At 36.0% G+C, this 26,121-nt stretch overlaps 1 protein-coding gene across 11 annotated transcripts in view; it reads right to left on the bottom strand.

Moving 5' to 3' along the window:
• LOC134540487 (gastrula zinc finger protein XlCGF26.1-like) overlaps nucleotides 1-25,394 on the bottom strand; it is a 206,645-nt gene extending 181,251 nt beyond the window's left edge. For 3 of the 11 annotated variants that reach the window (XM_063383283.1, XM_063383284.1, XM_063383278.1), the window contains exons 1-2: nucleotides 25,219-25,394; nucleotides 16,015-16,101 (exon numbers count right to left, since the gene is read on the bottom strand). Coding sequence is in view for 8 of the 11 variants with exons in the window: in XM_063383278.1 (XP_063239348.1) it covers nucleotides 16,015-16,101 (87 nt within the window). In the remaining 3 variants the exon portion in view is untranslated. The other 8 variants (XM_063383287.1, XM_063383286.1, XM_063383276.1 and 5 more) reach the window with 6 other exon arrangements.
• Between the last annotated feature and the right edge of the window lie 727 nt (nucleotides 25,395-26,121).

The raw sequence follows: 26,121 nt of genomic DNA, 5'->3' as shown, positions 1-26,121 counted from the left end.
ACTGTCTTGGATGTGTTAGTTTTCCTGAGAGCCACATAGCATTAGCAATAGGTGACAAAATTACTGATATTTTGAATGAGTGGAACATCTTAAATAACATCAGTGCTAGAATTCCTTTGTTTCTTATTACTGACAATGCAAGAAACATCAAGCTGGGGTCTAGTCTTTGCAAAGCACCTCTGACACATTTGCAGTGTTTTGCTCATAATTTGCAGCTTGCTCTTGGAGATGCTAAAAAGTCTCATGAAGGAATGGGGGCTATGATAAAAAAGACCAGTGGTATTGTAGGTTACTATAAGCACAGTGCATCAGCAACGTCTGCATTTCTCAAAATTCAAACAGAAATGGGACTAGACTGTCTAGAATTAATTCAAGACTGCATGACGAGATGGAATTCTGAGTATCTAATGCTTGAAAGACTACCAAAAAACAAACCTGTTCTCACGCGTCATCTGGCAGAGGAGAACGTAGACAATCTTAGTGTGAGTGATGGCTGCTTGTTGAAAGTTACATAAAAATTCTTTAACCATTGCATGAAGCCACAGTAGAACTCTCTGAAGAAAGAATACCTACTGCTTCAATGGTTACTCCAGTTTTGTTTTCAATCAATACATTTTTGAATAACTACATGGAGACTCATGCTAGTGAAGTTGGGTCTGGTGTAACATTTTGTAGGGCTTTGATGGTTTGAGACAGGAGTGCAATGTTATGATATTTTAATTATCTTAAAAAGGTTTACAGTTCAAGTGGTATAATCATGTAAGTACTTTATCAGCACTGGTATATTTATATAAGTATTTTATGAGTGCCATGTTAACTAGGTTAGTTTTTCATTGTAGTTTTGTCAAGTGTGGTTTTATTTCAATTATGAAAATTGTTTAGTTTGTTATTTTTAAAGAAGAAAACGAGATTGAAACTATAAATTATAAAGGCAATATTTACCCTTTATAGAAAGTAAATATTTAATTTCCTTAGTATTTATTTTGTTTAATTACACTTTATTCCGCATGTTTACATTTGTCATCTATGAGTAATTCAAATTTAAAGTTCTTTGGTTATCGTTTTGTACAGGTATTACTCTATGTTAATTTTATTTTAAATAATTGTCAAAGCTAGTATAGCAGTATTTTTTGAAACTAATATTACTTTAAAGATGAACGACAGTAATTGGCAGTAATTTTAATAGTTTTGTTTTATCAACAACTTTAAGAGAGTCGTTTATTAGTAACGGGAAAAAAGATTCTTTAGAACAAATTGAGACTCGATGAAGGCAACATCTAAAAACGCAACGATTTCGACCTTAATTGATAATTTGACTATTCCTAGAAGAATTGAAAATGCTTATTAATGCTAATATTGAATCAGATTTCGAGGGAATTACTAATTTGAATCAACGAAGATAAAACTCAAACGTCAAGAATTCAAACCATTATTTAAGAAGAGAGAGCGACGAATATCCAGATTTCAAGAGAGCGTCTAATGAATATAAATTGCTTTGAAACTGCGAAGAATAGATGCTGTTGATCATCCTGAAGAAAGAAGAATTCAGTCGAATAATGAAAAGTCACAGTTCGAGCCCGGGAAGGATGACAGTCGTGCAGTCCAGCTCAGTTCCCGACCACAGCCCGAAGGATGGAGTCGTGACGGCGCGTATTCCTGCCGCCCGCTAGAGACCGGAGGAGCAACACCAAGTTCGCAGTCCTGACTGAGGCGAACCAAGGATCCTCCGAGAACCTACACGTCTCGTGGGTATTCTGCAGCAAGGTTTGGTCCCTTACCCCATCACCCGAAGATTCGCTGATTAAACAAGTATCTTCACTAACGACGATTTAAACAAGACGAACATTTTCACCGAACTAGAATTTTTTTGTTATCAAACGTATTCTTTGTATAGAAAGACCGTGTACTTGTTCATCTTTAGATTTATCATTTAAATTACGGAATCGCGATCCCGAACCTAATAATATAAGATAGTATGGATGGAACTTGCTATTGAAAGAACATGTTGCTATTTTGTTTGACGGGTACTGCAAGTTACGTACCCGCTCTGCGGACTGAAGCTAGTTTTAAAATAAATAACACACAATTGATTAACATTTTAACCTAAAGATAACTTACTCTAATGAAAGAATTGGTAGAATCGTTGAAGTCGAGAATAATAACAAATTCCATCTGTATTTTAACATAAACTATTTTAGTTAAGATATTTATATAAAGTGTGATATTGTGCCTGTCGAAGTATATTGTCACCGTCTGCACAAAACCTTACACGCAAATATAAATATTACATTGGAATTTGTTTACACGTCATTACCAGGTCTAGCAACGAAATTAGCATTTAACATACTTTTGACACACTGTAATTTTGACTTTCAGACACAAACTTCTAGAAACAATTCTTAAAACTGATAGAGGAAGGCTAGAGAAACTGGAATTATTAAGTACATTTAATAATTTACATAATTACACTAGCTGACTTTTCAGTTTAGGTGAACTATAAGATAGGAACACTTAAAACTGAACATACTCTTCAGTTTTTGGCGCCCAACGTTGAAGCTCGAGTAACGGTAAACTTGCAGTTAACGCCATGGCAGCAGAAGAAAATAGGACAACGTACTTCCTCAGAGGAAACAAGGATAATATCGGTAGCAGTTCTAGTTCAGACGTAGCTGACGAGGTGAGGTTAGTGACCGAAGAAATGGAAGCAAGCACTAGTTCAGGAATCCCGAGCGAGGTGAACACATCGAACGAACATCAGCCGCGACAGGAGGAAGAAATAGCATCCGAGGTAAAAGAATCGCAAACCACTACTATAGAGCAATTGTTCAAATTCATACAACAAGAGAAACAGGAACGCGAACGTAAAGAACAGGAACACGAGCGTAAGGAAAAACAAGAACGCGAACGTGAAAAACAGGAACGCGAACGTAAAGAACAGAAACGCGAGCGTAAGGAAAAACAAGAACGCGAACGTGAAAAACAGGAACGCGAACGTAAAGAACAAGAACGCGAACGTAAAGATAAACAAGAACGCGAACGTGAAAAACAGGAACGCGAACGTAAAGAACAAGAACGCGAACGTAAAGAGAAACAAGAACGCGAACGTGAAAACCAGGAACAGAGTACTAGGTTAGATAATATTGCCAAAATTTTAAATACTGCTTTGAATAAGATTGCAGCAGAAACTGATCAAATTCGAGCAGAGGTAACACAAACACAACAACAAATGGAACAAAGCTTTTCTGTAGTGGAAACACGATTAGAAACAGTAGAAAATGCCATACCTCGCATACAAGCTAACATTAATAATACTTTACATGAACATCAAAATAAATGTAAGGAAAATACAGTTACAATAATTCAAAAGGAACTAGATCAGTTACAAAAGAATCTGGAAGGTAAAGTAAATAGGGTAGAACTTAGGTTAAGTGACGTAGAAAAGGAAATGGGACAAAACACTAATGAATTACGTATTAGCAACAAGGAAACCGTTAGTGTAGCTAGTTCTACAGATATCAACACTGAACCAAACACTTCCAATAGAAATATTTTACCAATGACCACTGACCCTATTTTAACATTACACCACCCTGCCAGAAAATGGTTAGATAATGTGCCAACATATACTGGAAAGAGTACAGAAAATCCGAAAAGATTTTTGAAACAATTTGAAGAATATTGTATGGTATTTAATCTTTCAGATGGAGAGAAGTTGAAATGCGTTAGTCATTGTTTAAAAAACACTGCGTATTTTTGGTGGGAATTACTCAGAGACACTGTCACCAATTTTAGTAATTTCGAGAATTTATTCTTGCAACAATTTTGGAGTATCAGAATTCAAAGTAATCTCAGGATTCAACTACACTCAGAGAAATTCGAGAACAAGAAATTTCAAAATTTAGAATCCCATATCAGTGATATGTATGAAAGAACAAGATATTTAGATTGTAATATGGAAGATGAGGAATTCATTGCCATGATACTATCTCAATTGCCGTTAAAATATCAGTTGCAATTGACAGGACGTCAGTATAACGGTATAGTTGACTTTAAAGAACAACTGTTAACATACGATAGACTAGAAAAATTAGATCATTCTCACAATCAAAAGGAATTTAGCGAACGTAAGAACGCAAGTCAGTCGGCACCGTTATATCAGAATTGGAGAAATAGGAAAGACGAACAGAACCACGGACCAAAACCACCGCAAGTTAATTCGTTACACGTTAAATACTCTAATGATAACTGGCACAATAATAGTTATCAGGGGCGACGTCGGTATAACAATTACTGGAACCGACGAAGATACGAAAATCAAAACGGAAAGAGACAAGATAGCCGAGAACCGGAACGACAAGATAGTCCACGTCAGGAAGGGGCAGTTTGGTTTAAATCCAAACAATTACATTCAGAACACGCAGATAACCAATTTATAAGTTCTGAGGAAACAGCACCTAATTCATATAGAGTCGATGCTAGAACGTTTATACCATCGCAGAGGGATAATGAATTTACGAGTGTAAACTATAAGATTAAACAAGGAGGAAATACACATTATTCTATTCCACCGAGGGAAGACAGTAATAACACAAAATGGACGCCGAGGCAAGCAAATGGAGGGACCGAAGTAATGCAAGGAGAAACGCAGGCGTTTTCGTCACCTCAGAATAACGAAAATTTAGCGACAACATGGTTACCAAATCATAGAAAAGGTTTTGTCGGTAATGAGGGAAACTAAGTAGGAATGACGAAAAACGGCTCCGTACGTCATTCCGTAATGATGAAATGAAAGGGGCTAACACTACGTCGAAGATTCATGATACGAGTATAATTACGAAGAGAATTAATACCATACTATTAAAAGAAAATGAAAGAGAGTTTTTACTTAGCGAACCAAGCGAAAACACCGAACATTGCAAAGCAGCTTTATGTCCGGAAATTACACTTTCAGTGAATGGAGTTAAAACACCTATATTATTAGACAGTGGTGCGGAAATATCGTGTATCAGTGAAGATTGCGTCAATATGATAGAATCTACTGGAGTCAAATTACCACTAATGCCTGTACCCAGTTTGAAAATTTTAGGAGTAACTTCTAGGGCTAGTCCCATTATAAACAAACAGACCTTATTGGAGATAGAAGGATTGGGAAATAAGAAACATGTACCCGTATTAATTGTCAAAGGGTTAGCCAAACCTATTATTTTAGGAGTAGATTTTCCTACCACAAGTAAAATAATATTGGATTTCAGCGGATGGATGGTTACGGCCATGGATGAAATAGAAAAACCAACGACTACTGAAAATTGGCAAATTACAGACAAATGCGTAGCACTTATTCGTAGGGAAGACCCGTATGCATTTATATGCACGAGTAATCTGGAGAATTTAAATGCTACAGAAAATGATTTGAATGAGGCCGTTAAAGGAATCACAATAATTAACGAACATGACAAAGAATCCCTTTTCGGAGTGTTGAACTCTTATCGAGACATTTTTTCTGATAAGCCAGGCTTAAATAAAATATATCAAGCCAGCATAGAAGTAAAACGAGGCGAACCTTTTCATAAGAAAACATATCCAATACCGGCCCGATATCTAAATGAAGCACAAGAATATTTGAAACTTATGCTAGACTGGAATGTGATAAAGAGAGCACCTAGTCCATATACCAACGCAATTCTATGTGTTAGGAAAAAGGATGGTTCGGTACGTTTGTGCCTGGACGCGAGAGAGATTAATAAGATCACCGTGCGTGATAGGGAGAGTCCAAGGTCGACCAACGATATCTTGCGTTTATACCAAGGAGTAAAATTTCTTACCACATTAGATCTGTCGGCTGGATACTGGCAAATTCCGTTGAGAGAGGATTCGCAGAAATATACGTCATTCCTGTTCAATAATCATCAATACGTTTTCAAGGTCATGCCTTTCGGTTTATGTAATGCGGTGGCCGAGTTTACCAGATGTTTGGACAAAACTCTAGGACCAGAATGTAAAGACTTTGCCAGAGCGTATGTCGACGACATATTGATTACGTCGTCTACTTTCGAAGAGCACGTCGAACATATCAGTATAGTTTTAACCAAGTTGCGTGATGCCGGCATGACGGTAAAATTGAAGAAATCTTTATTCTGCAGGCAAGAGGTTCCTTTTCTAGGACACATACTGTCTCCCACTGGTATCAAGACAGCTCCTGATAAATTACAAAATATTACCAAATTTCCAGCGCCAAAGAATGTGAAGCAATTGAGAACTTTTCTCGGGGTCATCGGTTTTTATCGTAACTATAGTGACCAGGTAGCCAAGATAGCAGTACCTCTATTTGATTTGCAAAAGAAAAATAAAATATGGAAATGGGGTGATGAAGAGGAGGAAGCTTTCGAAAATCTGAAACGAATATTTATGAAGGAGCAGATAATACACCACCCTATGTTAGGTCGAGAATTTTTATTATATACAGATGCTTCTGCGTATGCATTAGGTTCTAAATTAGCTCAGATTGATGACGAAGGTGTAGAACGAACGGTTGCAATGGCAAGCAGAACCCTGAATACGGCAGAAAGAAACTATACCGTCACGGAAAGAGAAACATTGGCAATCATCTGGTCATTACAGAAATTTCGAGATCTACTATTAGGAGAGCACATTAAACTATTAACGGACCATCAGGCGTTAATGTGTTTAAAAACTGGCAAAATATTCGGAAGCAGGCTAACTAGATGGTGTTTACTTATGCAGGAGTATGATATAGAAATCTGTCATATTAAAGGCAAGGAAAACGTTGTTGCGGATTTCCTGAGTAGAATACCGGATGGATTATCTAACGAATTCTCCGCAAAAAGTAATCCTAAAGAATTTTTAGTGGCGAATATGATGGCACAACAGATTAATAATAATGTGATTATCAGGAACATTTTTAGAGATTTGCCAGTATTACAAAGTGAAGATAACTTTTGTCGAAAGATAACGGAAAAATTAAGATGTCTAGAACCTACACACCAAATACACAATAAATATTGTTTATCTAGTGAAGTAACGTTGTTTTACCAAAACGGATCAAATTCGAAGTTTGAAAGTATTTGGAAACCCGTGGTACCAGAAGCGGTGATAAACACTATGATTTGGGAAATTCACTCAAACTGCGCACACATTGGATCAAAGAAACTACTGTCTTCATTAAGCAGGCAGATTTATTGTCCCAATTTATCTAAAAAGATAGCTGCAATTACCCGCTCCTGTGATCTGTGTCAAAAGGCCAAGCATTTGCATAAAAACTTAATTGGCGAAACACAACACATAATTCCAGACAAGCCCTTACGACTGGTATCTGTGGATGTGTTGGGACCACTACCCAGATCCACAGCTGGAGTTAAATACATTTTCGTAATGTTAGATATATTTTCAAAATTTACAAAACTTTACCCTATCGTCAACGCCACAGGTAACATAGTTTACAATAAAGTTAAATTGTTTGAAGCCGAAATAGGGCATATCGAAACCATTATATCGGACCATGCTACCCAGTTTGTCAGTCGAAAATGGCAGGAAGGATTAAGAGGGTTGAATATTACCCCAACCATGTCTTCAATTCGACATCCGCAAAGTAACCCAGTAGAACGACAAATGTGAACTTTAGGCAATATGTTACGTACGTTTTGTCATGATGCCCAGCAGAGTTGGAGAAATAAGTTACCATTCATTGAATGTGTACTTAATCATACTGTGCATAGTTCAACTACGATTACCCCATTTGAAACTCTGACGGGAAACAAATCAATAATCATTCCCGAATTCATATTACCTAAGTTGAATAGAGAAATTTCCAACGAAGAGCAGATAGAATTAAATGAAATAAGAAAGGAGACGGAAGAAATGGTCAAAGCCAAACTGACATCGGCGGCCAGAATTCGTAAGAAGCAACAGAAAACATTGAGAAACATGAATTTTAAATCTGGAGATCTCGTTCTCAAAAGAACGAACCCTAGTAGTCAGTTTTGGAGATTTGTCACAAAGAAATTATTTCTACTTTTCGAAGGACCTTATATTGTCACGAAAATAATTAGAAACAATTGTTATGAAATCTCAGATAGAGTTACTAATCAAGTAGTAGGTTGCTACAATATCACACAGCTCAGGGAATATTACACACCTGTTGTAACGTAAATTCCTGTAAATATGTTAATACATCACAGACGGTTACAATACACTATTTGTTGATAAGTATATTTTGTTGTAAATATTAACGTATAGGTGTATCCTTTGTTATTGTCAGATTACGGTTTAGTGTGTGTACATGAAATAACTAATTGGTGATTAGTTTTCGATAGTATCGAACATTTGATAGTCGAAAGTGAAAGGACACTTCAAGTTAAGTTGTGAGAAATGTCATCATGTCGTCATGAATAATTGCCATTATGAACATTTCTGAAAGGGGCAATTCTATAAAGGCAATATTTACCCTTTATAGAAAGTAAATATTTAATTTCCTTAGTATTTATTTTGTTTAATTACACTTTATTCCGCATGTTTACATTTGTCATCTATGAGTAATTCAAATTTAAAGTTCTTTGGTTATCGTTTTGTACAGGTATTACTCTATGTTAATTTTATTTTAAATAATTGTCAAAGCTAGTATAGCAGTATTTTTTGAAACTAATATTAATTTAAAGATGAACAACGACAGTAATTGGCAGTAATTTTAATAGTTTTGTTTTATCAACAACTTTAAGAGAGTCGTTTATTAGTAACGGGAAAAAAGATTCTTTAGAACAAATTGAGACTCGATGAAGGCAACATCTAAAAACGCAACGATTTCGACCTTAATTGATAATTTGACTATTCCTAGAAGAATTGAAAATGCTTATTAATGCTAATATTGAATCAGATTTCGAGGGAATTACTAATTTGAATCAACGAAGATAAAACTCAAACGTCAAGAATTCAAACCATTATTTAAGAAGAGAGAGCGACGAATATCCAGATTTCAAGAGAGCGTCTAATGAATATAAATTGCATTGAAACTACGAAGAATAGATGTCGTTGATCATCCTGAAGAAAGAAGAATTCAGTCGAATAATGAAAAGTTGCAGTTCGAGCCCGGGAAGGATGACCGTCGTGCAGTCCAGCTCAGTTTCCGCCCGCAGCCCGAAGGATGGAGTCGTGACGGCGCGTATTCCTGCCGCCCGCTAGAGACCGGAGGAGCAACACCAAGTTCGCAGTCCTGACTGAGGCGAACCAAGGATCCTCCGAGAACCTACACGTCTCGTGGGTATTCTGCAGCAAGGTTTGGTCCCTTACCCCATCACCCGAAGATTCGCTGATTAAACAAGTATCTTCACTAACGACGATTTAAACAAGACGAACATTTTCACCGAACTAGAATTTTTTTGTTATCAAACGTATTCTTTGTATAGAAAGACCGTGTACTTGTTCATCTTTAGATTTATCATTTAAATTACGGAATCGCGATCCCGAACCTAATAATATAAGATAGTATGGATGGAACTTGCTATTGAAAGAACATGTTGCTATTTTGTTTGACGGGTACTGCAAGTTACGTACCCGCTCTGCGGACTGAAGCTAGTTTTAAAATAAATAACACACAATTGATTAACATTTTAACCTAAAGATAACTTACTCTAATGAAAGAATTGGTAGAATCGTTGAAGTCGAGAATAATAACAAATTCCATCTGTATTTTAACAAACTATTTTAGTTAAGATATTTATATAAAGTGTGATATTGTGCCTGTCGAAGTATATTGTCACCGTCTGCACAAAACCTTACACGCAAATATAAATATTACATTGGAATTTGTTTACACGTCATTACCAGGTCTAGCAACGAAATTAGCATTTAACATACTTTTGACACACTGTAATTTTGACTTTCAGACACAAACTTCTAGAAACAATTCTTAAAACTGATAGAGGAAGGCTAGAGAAACTGGAATTATTAAGTACATTTAATAATTTACATAATTACACTAGCTGACTTTTCAGTTTAGGTGAACTATAAGATAGGAACACTTAAAACTGAAGATACTCTTTAAAATACTGGTTATATTACGTTTTGCATTAAATTAGTTTAAATTTTTTGCATACTTGTGGATTTATTTGCGTTGCATTCATTTTATGACGTATCTCGACTCATGTAGAGGCAAACAGTTCGGAATGTAGGCAAGAATTGTTAAATTTAATTAGTTTTTTGCGTACCCTTCCGTAAGCTAAGAGAAAAATTTGATGGTAATTCCTGGTGGAGTTATCAGTTTGTACTGGCGTATTTTTTAATGTGAGTCTGGCCTATGTTTCTGTGAGTATTTAGATAGTCAAATTTCTCATTTTACGGAGGGTACTTCGGGGAATTCATGTTTCATCAAAGGTTCTAGGCAACTGAAAACATCACTGTTTTCTGCTCAAAGCAAATAAGATGTAACTGCTCAGACAAAGGAGAGTGATCACTGTTTTTGCACTTTTGAGCTACATGTAATACCCAGATCCTGATGACACTGACACTGTTGATAATCTTGCTTCCTGGTTTAGTTCAGTTCATCAATAATCCTCTATACTTGATCCTGATTGCATGATATTTAAGTGGAAGTGGAATTGGGCGATTCCAAGTAAAATCAACACAAGACATTCTACCATACCGCCTCTTTTGTTCATAGTTAACATATCAGCAGTAAATGAAGAATGAATTTTTTTTATTTAATATTGTCAGTTTGCGTTTAAAGTTAATTTGCAAAAAACCTCTAACTATAATGATTAAAATTTACAAAAATACTTGTCACTTGGGAATGGTTGGAGTTAGAAATCTAATTGTACCAGTTGTAAGGTTTTTGATGGACTTTCATGATAAAATTTGACCGGGGTTGCTTTATAAAAAAAAAAAAAAACAAGAGATGGAATATTTCAAATTGGTTGTTCTCAAAAAGTGACAATTTAACACATTTAAAAAATGTTTGTACTGTTTTTATTTTAGCCATTTAATATAATTTTGGGATCATTATAGGTTCATGAAATATGACGCATAAAGCAGTGGCATGAGTTGAAGGCAGCACCCTTCTTGTCAAATTATTTAATTTTTACTACACTAAAGTACAAATATTGATATTTTAAGTACCTACTCACATACTAAGTCATTCATAAGAACTTACACATGTCATATCGATTGGACTACAGACCTATTTTAATTATATTTCAATTATATTTTTAATTATATTTCAATTATTTTAATTATTTTATCGGTAGCATTTACATGAATTATAAAGGAAGTTTTCTGGCTTGACAAACCATGTGATGCGAGGCTTTGAACTCACGCATTACCTTGCACTCGTGCCAACTTTCCGCAGGTGAAGATCATCGTACCACAACCTCTTTATTTCTGCTAGTGCAATTATTGAAGTAGTTTCTGAGGTTATTATAATTACATTATCTTCAGATTGAGGTAATTCATTTCTGTAACTCTCGGCACTCACTAATAAGTTTAGCTGGATTGTAGTGCTTATTTTATTAATTTTTCTGTTCATTATTTTTTGTACCATACATTATTTTTGTTAGCAAAAAAATTCCCTGATTTACTGATGAGAGAGCTTGGAAAGCTTATAAACGGAAGAACACATCCCGATCTATTTTCGAGTCTGAAGACCCTGCTTGGCTAGTTCCCTGAAGATATCAATTGTCAGTAACTTCATTAACACTTCAGGTTTCCCATTTCTTGTCTACAAGCATCACAAACTTTTGCTAATTCTGGCAGTCAGGAAAAAGCGAACACCACATAGTCGATGCAATTCTCAGCCTCTTTACTATGTTAAGAGTGGTTTGCCTATTCGAATGTGTTAAAACAATTGAGAGCTTCCCTCCTATCACCGTTTTCCATTCTGGGTTAGACGTCTTGTACATATATAACAGTCAAGAAAAATGCTGGTTAAATTCCATTATACAAGTTATTTTTATAGTGGAACATGCCACCTAATACTCTCACATTAACACAGAACCGGGAAGCAGAGGGGACGGTACAAGTCTGGACTTGTAATCTAGGAGGAGTGACTCGCATTACCTGAAGCAAGGAGATCTGAAAAAGTTCTTCAACTTCCACTAGTGATGTCTCAGTCCTGCACTACGTCAGCTTGGACGAATAACCTCTAGTTGTGCCGAACTGTTACACTTCGCCATAACCTCTGACCAGAGTGTTCCGTACTTCGCCAGCCTTCGCAAAGACCTGACGGAGATGGATCGCCAATAACACAAGACATCACAAACACCTGCTGCAGGTTTTTTATTATCAATATTGTGCTTCCTCTCCCCCGTTTTAGACGGCCGTAAATAGGCTTGTTTTACTAGTCTCTTTTGACCCTAGGAGTTGTAAGAGTTAGAAGCAAAGTAACCTAGGTCTTAAAGTGTTGCTAACTCTCACATAATCAACAAGAATGGCTTGGAGTTTTTTTATTTAATTTTTTTTAATGGTACAAAGCAGATATCTTGAAAAATACAATTGCGAAGTAAGATTCGTCAAAGGTGAAACAGCTTAGGCAATACCTAATATCGTGCTATAAATGATGACAGCTTAATCAAACTATGTTGTATGTGTTATAGAATGAGACTGTCAAAACAAATATATTCCACATAACCTTTAGTAATGAAATAAAAACATGTTAACATAAATTATTCAAAATATCATGATTTTAAAAATGCCAATATCATTGTAATTTTTAACTTGCTACGTAAGATATTATTTCCCTGAAAACTGCAATATACCGAGCCTTGCGAACAACACAGAAGTAGAAACAACCAGCAGCAACCTGCCCTCCAGGTGAGGAGCACAGACTGACCTGGGAGCGTCTGCTCTCTCCAGTAGAACGGCCGTCCGAGCCGTCCGCCACACTGTTCCCTGCAAGTGAAACCCACCAGGGCGCCCCGGGAGTTAAATGGTCATAAAGACACTTCGCGTAAAACAAATCTAATGGCTGCAGTAAAACACAACATGGTATTAATTATATGGTGAAAAAATGTATTGAACTGGAAAATTGACCAAAAACCCTCAAATATGTCATAAACAGTACTGAGGGCCCACGGCTTGATTGGTCTTTGGACTGTCGCCAGACTAATTATTTTAGGCTAGTTTTTAATAATTTTATTTTTGTATTTGTTTTTTCATTTTTTAGAATAGTATAAAGTTCTTCAATTTAATTTTCATATTACAGCCTGTTTATTATCCCTTCAGGGAAATTGTGTAAAAGTTGGAAAGACTAAAAAAAAATAATTTTATTTGCTTTCAGTTGCATTTTTATTCTGATTAAATTGCGTAAAGTGGCTTACGTTTTACTGAAATATTGAACAGCAACATAAGTGTGAGACTGGATGTTTATCCAGTGAGTGGCGGGACTGAGTTGCCTCCAGCCACCAGAGAGCAGGTGGTGGGGGTACATCTCGCGACTGGAAGGAGTACGAGCAGAGTCTCGCTCTGACGAAGCTGCTGTGTGCACGCCTGTGTGTGTCCTTTGTTATCAGGAACAAGTGGAACTGTGGTGCCAAGTATGTGCTTCAGTTTCTACGAGAGTGCTACTGAACCACAGGCGATGGTTGCTACTAGCACGCCCTGCTGTGGGTGTGCACTGCGGGCGGAAATCGGCGGAAACGTGCACTCGAGCATGTTGTTTTAGGCCAGTAACCAGGTTTAGCTACTGGTTATTATTTACGCATATTGCTACAGAGAACTTCTGAAACTGTAGTTTGTGAATTGCCATTGAAAATTCACGAGCTTCTGTCAGCTGACAAAGATTTCCCCATTACACTGTAAGTACTTCACCACTGATTAGACGTGTATCACCAAGTTAATAATTTGCAGAGAGGAATAATTATGTTACAGTTAAGAAATAAATTTTACAGTGATTTTATTTTGGCCAAATTTCAAATTAAAAATTAAATACTTGTACAAAAGGTAAATGTTTTATGATATTTTTGTAACATATTTATTTGGAGAACTCAAGCTCTAGTAATGTTGTTAAAAATAATTTTAACTGAATTAGTAAATTTGACCTTATTGTTACACAAATGATTGTGTATATTATATATACCATAATGAGTTAGCTAAGTATGTAATCCAAAATTTGGTTTTATTGTAATGCTCAAAATCTGAATGTCACAATGTCACAAAAAAAGATTTTTGAAATAAAGGTTATTCCTTAACTTTCATTAAGTCTCTTCTGATTGGCACCTTCCTTAATTATTGGTTTAGTGTTGTAAATAATTTGTTTGCAAGGACATTTATTGATTGGATCACCTTGTGCAGATGTGTGCAAAAGTTACCAAATAAGAAAAAATTAATTTTTAAAATTTAGCATTTTTTTAAGGCTGCTCCCAGACAGGTGTCTGAATTGTTGTAGCTTGCTGTAAGGATGAGAAAATGCCACAGTACTAATATGATGCTGGGATTATTTTTCTCCAGTAATTTATTTTATTGCAAAAATATATGCCATAGCCAGTCATGCCTAGTGAGAGCGAACAATAACACACAAATAGCCATTAGTTTATGTAAATTCTGACTTTTAAAATTGGATAGCAGTCTAATAAATAGAATGTATCTAAGTCATAACTTGGTATGTGAGTACTTAAAATAGAGAGTAGTCAAAACTAAATAATTTCATAAAAAAAATTGGTGCCACTAAATTACCTGCCTTCAACTGATGCCACTGCTTTATGCCTCATATCTCATGAACCTATAACGATCCCTCAATGATACTGTTGCGAAGCCTGCAGACAGTTGGTCTAACTGGACATGCCCGGTCCCTCTCCAAGACCTGGGCACCACCGAGTCTCTGGGCGGCTCTGCCCCCTGACCCCCGGGGCGCCTGGCGCTGAGGGTCTCCGAGAGACCGTCGTCCCTGGCTGCGCAGTGCAGCTCCTGGGACTCTGACAGGCCTTGGCGAGGGGGAGCTATATAACACCTGGCAACAAGTGCCGAGGGTCGAGCGGAGCAAGATGTCGAGCGGAGCAAGATGTCGAGCGGAGCAAGAAGTTGAGCGGAATAAGAAGTTGAGTGAAACAGAAGTCTAGCAGAGTAGAAGTCAAGTGGAGTGTGGTTGAGTGATGTGTGCACGTAAGGCGGGGGAGGCATGCAATGAGAAGAGGCGCGAGTGACTTGCGAGGTGCGAGGCACAGAGGAGAGTTCTGCAAGTCAATGGCGGCAAGCAGACGGGTTTATTGGCGCCGAGTGGCTCCGAGGACCTGAGTAATGGCAACAGTGGTGTACAGACACAGAGGACAGGACAGAGATGTTTTAATGGGGTAAATGAACTTAGCTATTAAGAGATAGCTGTTAATATTATTGTGTTTAGAAGAGTTAATTATAAAAAAATTTATTAATTGGGCTATACTGTCCAAACCCTGTTTTATTCCTAAGTTTACATAGTATTTAAAAGTTGAATTGAAAATGGGAAAAAATAATTATTATAGAATTTTTCAAATTATTTTAAGTGTCTCTTTTTGACCAAATAAAATTTGAAATGTTATTTTTTTTTTGTTTTTAATGCAATCCATCAAATTACATGTCACATGAAAATTCATTAAAATGAGAATAATTTGAGCTTTATAATACCATTCCTTCCTGAGTGACCAGGAAAACAGATATATGCAAAATACAAATTTTTTTTGCACAATTTTTAATGTAATAAAATTGACTGAATAAAAAAAAAAAAATCAATTTATTCTTTAAAAATATTTTGAACTCCAAGAGGTTTCCGTAGTTTTTGAAATGAAAACTGCTTATTTGATGTGAAATCCTCTTGAAGTCTGGGAAAATTGGTGTGTTTCAGCAAACTGAAAATGAATAAATATTGATGTAAGATTTTTTTTTCGCTGTAATTCCCCTCAAATTCGTGGCCCTACCCACTTCCGAGTTTCTTACAATTAAGTAAGAATTCAAAAAACTGGTTTTGGGGGAAATGAAGGCCATCCCCGTTATGTGATCCCCCCCAGGGAAAAGACGCCAATGTAGATAATTACCAGCCCTTACCTTGACCTCCTCCTTCACGCTCGACAACCCTCCGTCACACGGCTCCAGCCTCACTGGATCCTCGAGGCACGTGCGTTCTGTCGCCATCTGCAAGAGACAGCACGCAACATGCCAGATGAGTCCTCGCAGACTTCACCATTTCCTGCTCTGGTTTATGCGGTATGTCATATAACATATACCATAATACTATAATAGTATAGTGCGACAAACTCAGAGCTTTAGTGCAAAAATAAGATAAAACATATCTTACCAAAATAAAAAGCCATGATGCAATAAACAGTAGGAAAATATGTAGAGTAGCGGTATTTGTGAGTGTTTTAAATGAATTTAGTAGTTCATTGGTTTAGTTATTTCATACTCAACAGACTTTGAGACATACTTTATGATTTACTTATAATAACAATCAATGATATGATCACAAGTAACTTCAACAAGAAAAATTAACCTCTATTACATTAGGAAACTAAAGGGTCATTCCATGTCAGTTCATCCATTGCATGTAACCCATGTTTTTTGATTTTAATAAAAATTGGTTCAATTGTTAGGTGACAAAAGGCCACTTAAAGTCGAAAATTTTAGATTTTTATCTCAAATACTTCCTGAGAAATCGAAGGTTCCTTTGTGACCATTTTTGGCCTACAGTGAAATACAAAGCAAGGAAACACAGATACTGACAAATTTATGCTGTCATTACAACCTGTTTTAACTGGTCAGTCCCGAGGAGTGGGTTCTACACACAAATATCTGTATAGGATGATAGTGCAGTCGGTAGGAGTGTGCGCGACACAATTACCCGCAGATCTCGGACGGGAGTCGGCTAGTGCCGCACACGGGAGTCACCTGGCGGTGAGCTGCAGCTGCAGAAGGTTAATCCCTCCTGTGAAATGGTTCGGAGTCACAGCGGTTAGCGTAGACCACGGCTCCAGTTTAATTACTCATGGAACAGAACGAATCGCTCAAAGTTTCAACTTTGAAGGCTCTCCCGCGACGCTCAACGCATGAGCTCTGAACGGAGGCTGGATGCAGACTGCCAGAGATGGGGAAGGGGCGCGAGAGGGGCGGAAGCATGCTCTCCCGCCAATTACATGCAAACAAAACTTAACTACTTTTATTTACACTTACAAACTAAGAGTCTTACAGCATTCCTTTACAATTAAACGGCATTGAACATTAATTTAAAAGGTTTAATGATTTACGTGATTATGTCATGAATAATTATTGGCTGCTAGAGTCTAACGGAAGATTCTTTTAAACTTGCTTGGACCATGCCATTTAATATTACATACCTACTTAAACTTCCCCCATCAAATAGTGCTGAAGGCGATACCCACAAATAATGAGTGTTGATTTACTATAATGCGTTGAAGGGGCCACACACATTCTTACAGTGAACTTTCCTTTTTGGGAATTTTACCAGATTAAAATGACACATACATTCTTACGGGGGTAGGGATTCACTGGGCAGCGGCCCTGCGCGGACATGATCGAGGGTGCGTGCCCCAGCGGGGACGGATATTAGCGGGTTGGCGACCATAGCAGGTACCACGTCAATGCCCACTTACACGTTTTTAAACATGCTTGTTTCTTTGTCTCGCTTGGTAAAATATTTGTTTGTTACAATTTATAAAAGTATGATTATAAGGTAATATTCAATTAGCATATTTAAAAAAGGTGAATTGGTAGAATTTTGAATTGTTAAAATGTACTTAGCACAATTATTATTACTGTGAAATAGCTCAATGAGCTGTCTTATTAGTTTAATATTACGAATTAATCATAAATAAACTACATAAGGGTTAGCATATCGCGAGATAGGAAAATGAAATGGAGAAATGGAAAATGGATTTGGTGTGAATAATGCAACTGTAAGAAAAAAATTGATAGTATAGAATCACTGCAGTAAAAACAAGAAAGGTAAGTGGGGTTGAATGGATGCAAAGTTTTTGTGATTTTTAAATGTTTTATGTGTAAGTATTGTTGTGTGTTAGGTGACAACTGCGTATTTAATTGAGGTGAAATATTTATATAGGTAATCATACAATAGATTTAATTACAAGTAAGGTTTCATAGGGAAATTGGTATTTTATGTGGTGAAACAGAGACTTTTCCAATAAAATTTTTGCTGTGTAGTATAATTTGCGATACAGTCAATAAATTATGGAAGATAATATTACAAGAAAAAACTTCACTGTAACATGAAATAGACTGGAGTGTAATTTGTGATACCAGTATTTGATTAATTATAAATACGATGTTTCGAGATAATATTCCATGGGTATTTTGAAGTAAAATACAGTCACATTCAGTATAGTCTATTATGTGATACTGGTAATTAAATTGTAAAGAAATAATTTTTTAAAAAAAAATTTCACAGTTATAAAGAAGTAGAATGCAGTTCCACGCTGTCTATTGTATGTGCTAAAACGGGGAAGAATCGCGGTATCGTGAAGTAGACTACAGTACCCACCCGGTATAGTGTATTTAGCAATATCGATTATTAATGTATTAAAAGTACGAATTCATAAGAAATATATTCACGGTATTGTGAAGAAGACTCAAGTCCCAACTGGTCTATTGTATTTTGCAATACCGGTAAATAAAAAATGAAAATAATAAAAAATAGAAAAAATGACTGCAGTATCATGAAGTAGACTACAGTTCATCCGTTCTAGTGTAGTGCCGGCTTTAATTCTTTATAATTCACGTCTCTCACAACTTTTATTTTTCAGAATCATAAAGTTTTATAGTAAATAGGACAAGTTTAAAATTCATGAAATTCGTGAAATCATAGTGAAGTTAACGATACAGATGAAACATAATATTTAAAACATGGTTCCCACTCCTTTTAGCTAAAAAAATTCAAGCACTTTTCAAGCACATTCAAGGACATTTTCAAAAATTTCAAGGACCCAAATATTATGAAATAATTTTAGTACGTATACATATTTTGAACACGTGCAGAATTGTTTGTTTTTTTTCTGTCTATTACTTAAACAGAAAGATAAAAGCTTATCGGAGGAACAGTAACATTGCAAACTGGCTGAGTTTAACATTTTACCGAACTTTTATCAGAACAAAAACATTGATGACACCATAACTGCCGATAAAAATAGTACATAGAAGATATCTTATCGTATGTCGTCGAAAAACGGGGCATTAATCTATGTGACAACTATTTGAACATACCATAAATATCGTAAAATTAAATTGTGGTGCCCCACTTTTCACTTGTCCCAAACAAATATAACGTAATTATAACTCTTACAACTAGTGTAAATTTTATCCAGCACTTTTAAGCACCTAAATATTTTTCCAAGAACTTTTAAGGGCCCTTGATTACTTCAAACCATTTCAAGCACTTTTCAAGTACTTTCAAGGAGCGTGGGAACCTTGTAAAAAATTTTATACATGAGAAATAGTGTGTTTATAGTTCCCCACCCAAAACCCCCATATTCCCACGCTTGTCCCATAAGAATGTTGGGGTGGTAATGACGTAAGCGACGCCATCTTGGTGACATCATTAGTAATGTTATGGAATCATAAAACGCACCAGTTATCGGGATCTTTCGACGTACTAAATTAAAACAGCGAGCATCACGTACCACAGGATCAGTGTTTACAGGATCATACCATCAAGGGATAAAATTGGATACGTGATACAGAACAATTACCCAATTTTTTCAAAAACATAAGGCAATCAACATATTTTGTATAAATTTATAACAGAAACAAACATATAGTGGTATGTATGTACATAAATGAATGCATTACTACTATAATGCACATATTTTAGCTTACGATTTAACAACCCTTTAAATTGGCAGTTTGTGTTGTCAGGAGCTTTCAACAGGCATTTTTAAGGGCGAGTATTTATAATCTGGATGGTGCTCAACATGAAGAATATATGTTTTTGTATGGTGGTAGGTATATTAACAACACATATACATATTTTAGTTTATGTTTTAACATCACTCAAATTTTGCAGTTTGTGTTGTCTGGAGCACTCAACTGTATTTTCAAGGACAAGTATTTACAAACTGGGAGGTGATCAACTTGAAGCTGATATATTTTCTTCTACTGGTAATATGGTTAATAACGCACCACACCCACTACTAAGTAGTACATATTTTCGTCTATTATAGTTTCAGATACCGGTACTAACATTTTTGAAAATGAGAAATTAACAAATAATATTTTATTAGTAATGTATAGTAAAATACAGTTCTACCTTGACTATTCTATTTTACTATACTGGTATTATATTCCTCATAATTAACGACATTTACCGTAACATTAATGTTTGAGAATCATGAACATTTGTAACAAATATAACACGGTTGTATATTTCACGATACTGCGTAAAATTTCACTGGCTGCAGGTATTATTTCTATGAAAATGAAATATTGGTATCGAAAAATAGAATACATTTGGGGGGGGGGGGGGGGGAGAATAAAATTATAGTTTACAATACCGGAAAATTATATTATAAACATAACTTGTGTGAATTATTATTTTCATATATATTTCCTTCCCAAAACCATCATATAACCACGCTTCCCATCCTGATTAGCACAAGTAAAAGTGTATATTTGTTACTATACACGAGTCCAGCTCAAAGACGTCTATCAATAACTAAGAGCACGGGGGCAAATCTTACCCGTTAATCAGTGTTGCCAACTCCTACAGAGTGTTCCCCCTAGGACCAACATCAAATCCCCCTAGATTTCGATTAAAAACCCCTAAAGTTTTTGTCGTACACTCTGTTTGAGAGGTTATTTCTAATATAAATATAAAATACATTCAAGTAGTATAAAATAGCTGTTGTATTTACGTGGGTGCATTTTACAAGCACACTGACCGTTCAGCTATTATTTCTGATATTTTATTTATAGCCGCGCTTGGAGTTTATGTTTGGTTTAGTTGGTTGGTTGGGTTCGAGGCTTAATATAAATTGTATAGAGTCGTACGTTTTTTTTTGTATTGAGTTCGTGGTTTTTTGGGTTCACTTGAGCGTTATCTCAGTTTAAAAATTATTGTTTTGTGTCATTTTACATGCTTTTCTTTATTTATTAATTTTTTTCAAGATTTACACTTTGATTTCACGCTCTCAAAAAAAATTCTGGAATAATGTGCCCCCTAAAAAAACACCTGTACATCTTGATTACCCCTAAATTTGGGGGGAAAAACCCCAAGTTGGCATCACTGCCGTTAATTAAGGCCCATCTACAATAGCAATGTCCTAAAATGTGTCCGAAGGACACTCGTCGCTGATTGGTCCACGTGACCCTCTGACCTCATGCGTCAATTGGACGAAGGTCCGAATCTACCTGGTCCGAAGACATTCGTCAATTTTAACTTTTTGTCCCAACCTGTGTACTTCGGGCACAGAAAAAGAACAGAACACTCACGATATTTGAATTTCCGTTTCCCGTTTGAAAACGTGGTGTTTGTTTTTGTTATTGAAGGAAATGGAAGGTGTGGTAATTCAAGAAGAGCAAGACGACATTTAAATTAGTGCTGTTCGATTGCTGTTATATGAGTTCATTTTTTAGCATTTACATTTGCTACTTTGCCTTACTGAATAAATATATAAAATTGAACTCCCACAACTTTCAAAATTTCAATCTCAAACTACAAAGCATCAAAGCAATAAACTAAAACATTTTGTTTAGCACATTTACTGCGCTCTGGTAGCAACTTTAGAAATCAATACATTCGGACATCGAAACATCACAATTGTGGACAGGGCAGTTTTCGGTGAGACAATGTGACGTCACTCACATTCGGATAAGGACACGGACCACGCACAGGTTCGGACTATTGTAGACGGGCCTTTAATGTACAACATTTTCCAAACCCTCACAATCTATAATTTTTTTTTTTTTAATACAAGATTGAATCTAATAGTTACCGGTTATAACTGTAAGAGCCCGTCTACAATAGTCCGAACCTGTGCGTGGTCCGTGTCCTTATCCGAATGTGAGTGACGTCACATTGTCTCACCGAAAACTGCCCTGTCCACAATTGTGATGTCCGATGTCCGAATGTATTTATTTCTAAAGTTGTCACCAGAGCACAGTAAATGTGCAAAACCAAATGTTTTTGTTTACTGTTTCGATGCTTTGTAGTTTGAGATTGAACTTATGAAAGTTGTGGGAGTTCAATATTATATATGTATTCAGTAAGGCAAAGTGGCAAATGTAAATGCTAAAAAATGAACTCATATCACATTTCAAACGGGAACCGGAAATTCAAATATCGTGAGTGTTCTGTTCTTTTTCTGTGTCCGAAGTACACAGGTTGGGACAAAAAGTTCAAATTGACGAATGTCTTCGGAACAGGTAGGTTCGGACCTTCGCCCACTTGACGCATGTCAGAGGGTCACGTGGACCAATCAGCGACGAGTGTCCTTCGGGCACAGTTTAGGACATTGCTATTGTAGACGGGCTTTTACACGCCAGAGCATATTTCATGTATAATTCCTACCAAACGTGATATAAACAAGTTCATGTGCTTATTTTAGTTTTATGCTGATTATGTAATACGCGCATAATCTGTCTTCCCGGAGTTTTGAAGCACGGTACAATTACGGTACTTGTTCCAAACTGGAGCTGCGATTCGTGGCTAGTTTCATCTCAGTTGTTTATGTTCATATTATTCTTGTAAATATAGTCTAAACCACGGTCTAAGAAGGGGAGGTCTGGACACTCCCCAACCAGGCCAGCATGCAAAAGTGGCACGCCTAATGTCTCCGTAGTTCCGCTCCGCTCCACCATCTGACCTGTAGCGCTGGTTGTTCTGCGGTGGTATTTTAAGCTTTGTTGTTATGAACAACTCAACATAATAATCATTTAAATTTTCATTTAAATGTTAAAAATGCATTAATCTCCAGATATCGATACAGTATTAAATTGGATGTATGTTTTATAATATTTGGAATTATTTCATAAATTAGGTAAATTAGGTTACGAAGTATAGTTTCCACATTGGCATTGGCGGGAAGCCAGGAACTTCATTGTGAGCAAGGAGCATTGATTGTTAGTAAAGAGAATAAGCGTATATTATTTTAATTGTGAAAATGCCTAACCATTGTAAAACCATTGCAAAACAAATTATCAGGCAAAGTCAGACGAGAAAGTTGCAATATTACGAGTTCCCAATGATGACAATGTTAGGCAATTGTGGCAGAAAGAAATTCCACGAGACAAGTTTGTACTTAAAAGATCCCATTATGTATGCGAAAAACATTTTGTGGAAGACGACATTCTCACAAAAAAAAAAAAAGGAACACAAAGATCATTTCGGAAACGTCATTGGAATAGTAGGTAAGTTAAATTTTATTATTTGTATGAATGTAGTCTAAAGATTACTTATTTTTGTATAGGCCCGACTTTTTTAAAAATGTATGTAATATGTCGAATTTTATTAATGACCAGCACAACCCTGATAATACCTGTTTGTAAGTAGTTTGACAATACACCATTTTTTTTATTAAAATACAAAATTTGCAAAACGATTGCGGTCTCTTCCTTAAAAAAATAATAAAAATCCCAAAATACTTTTATTCAGTGCTCTAAACTTTCCTTTGTTATTTCAAAAAGGCGCAGATACGGTATTCCAACTCGTTTAGGAGTAATCGCAGTTTGTAATTTACATTACAATACCTGTGCATTCATGCGGTCGGTGACGTTTTTGCTTGCTGTGTATGTGCGTGTTGTTTGTTTTCGACAACTTATAAAAACGTATATATTTTTTATTTAAATATTGTAATGCAATGTAAATAAAATTTTTTTAAAAAAATACGTCTCTACTATGTGAAGCGTCAACCCTTGACATGAGACACAAAACATTAACGATGGCACTTATTTGTGTAGCAAATAATGTATTGTAAATGCAGGTTTGGTATTGTTATTCAAATACGTAAATCAGCCAAGTTATGTAATTTGATTCAGCCTTTAATTTTAAATGTTAAAATATAGTGTAATTTTATTAAAATTCATTGCAGTGCATCAAATACTGACGTAACTCTCTACGTTTGTAATTATGGAGTAGAGGGCCACCATGGAAATAAAAAAAGTAAAAAAAAAACTTATTTTTACTTCTTTACATGATTCCTGATAATTCTGCAAAACGGCATTGCGATATTTCCAGTAATTTGCCTAAAATTACCTTTTTAAACGAGTGTATTTTTTTAAGTTTTATAGATATTATTATATTAGGTTGCGGAAACGTGGCCCTATGCCCGATTATCACGTTACTGTGCGTCCTCCGGCGATGATTTTAAACTATCGTTGTATCGTATATTAGGGCGCGGTTACACGGGAGTCTGAACTACTTCAGGTGAACATGTTCAGCTGTTGAGTGCGGTTACACACAGTCTGAACATGTTTCGTTCGAGGCCATTTCCCATTTAACTTAAACAGGTTGGCAAAGTAGTTCAGATCGACATATCTTCTACATTAGCCTCTGATTGACTGTTTAGAATATAAACAGTCTTTGCAGAAATTCAAGATGGAAAGTGTTTCTGGCACAAGTTCCAGTAATATTTTACCGAATGCAACAAAAATAATCAACAGATAATTTTATATATATATATATATATATATATATATATATATATATATATATATATATATATTAATTGATCCTAATTTTCTTAAAACTGAGATAGGTACTCTCGCTCAAAAAATAATAATAAATAAGTTTAAAAATTTTACTGTGCATGTTGTTTGAATTCCCGATTTGTAAAAAAAAAAAATATTGAGCAATATAAAACACATTCCATTTGTGCTGATAATGCTGTATAAACAAGTGAGAAAATCACGCGTTTTCTGGATACAATTACAAAATAGAGATCAACAACACAGTCATTCGTTGACAGTAGACAATCGGTATTAGAGCTAAACACACTTTTCAGCAACTACAGTGTAACCGTACACTTTCGCGTTTGTAAACGTGTTTACTTAAACATGTTCACCTGAAGTTGTTCAGGGTCCCGTGTAACCGCGCCCTTATTTACCTATTGTTTGTTTTTCACGAGAATTGACAAATTCATCATAACGTCTAGTGATATATTTCCACCGCAAGACACCTAGCGCTAGAGTTGAATAGCGGACGTCGAACGAACTATGGAGACAGTAAGTGGTCACTTTTATCTGGCGAGTGTCCAGACCTCCCCTTCTTAGACCGTGGTCTAAACTTACGTCACAACTTTTCCGCTTTTCCGGACACTAAAGACGTTCCTCTACTTATCCTGAGAACAGCATTTATAACCAACATTCATTCCCAAACTTGTTAAGGAGTATTGAAGTAAAACAAAGATTTCAAATTGACCGGAGTCAAAAGAATGGATTTGGACTGCAACAACAACAGTTACACAGACACATGGTTTCCATGACACTTTCGCTACAATTTCACTATTTCAAAAACATTATCCCCAAATCACACCAAATAAAATAGTAATATATAAACAAAAACTATTATAAATAATTAAAGCTATATTAAAACTACTAATTTATATGTATTCTATCACACTTGCTAACAATACTGCCAGGATAGCCTAGATATGAGCTACATGGCAAATGTAAGATTTAATCATCCTTAACAACAAGTATATTTTAGAATAACTGATTGAACCGAAACTTTTAATGTCGACGGACAGCAACAAGTTCGCGAGCCCTGTTTTTCTTGCATGCTATAGCTTCTACAGCCGATTGCAGGCTTCCAAACAAAAATTTATTTAAGACATTCGAAATTATATTTTAAAGAAAAAACTCGAGATCTTTAAGAGGAACGCCAATTCTTCATAAAATATACGTAATAACTTTGACGCCGTCCCCGCTACCTCCGATTATATAGACGTGATTTTGTTAGGTTCGTGTTCTCAGGGAAGGTTCGGCCTTGTGGCTAGAGGTAGGGGTCAACGCAGTAGGGCCCCCCGAGCTGTTGAGGCCACTCGGGACGCCTGAATAATAACACAAAACCTCTTCAGATAGTTGGTGAATTTAATACAGCACAGCCCAATACATGGTGCTGCCCGTTCTGGCCGTAACGGTTTGCCCGACGCGACTAGTCACACGCGCAGCTCACTTCCTCAGTGGCGGCTC

Source organism: Bacillus rossius, chromosome 16 (assembly GCF_032445375.1).
Source record: "Bacillus rossius redtenbacheri isolate Brsri chromosome 16, Brsri_v3, whole genome shotgun sequence".
NCBI classification, from domain to species: domain Eukaryota; kingdom Metazoa; phylum Arthropoda; class Insecta; order Phasmatodea; family Bacillidae; genus Bacillus; species Bacillus rossius.
Note: the sequence above shows the minus strand (reverse complement) of the source record. Positions and strands in the feature narration are given on the sequence as shown.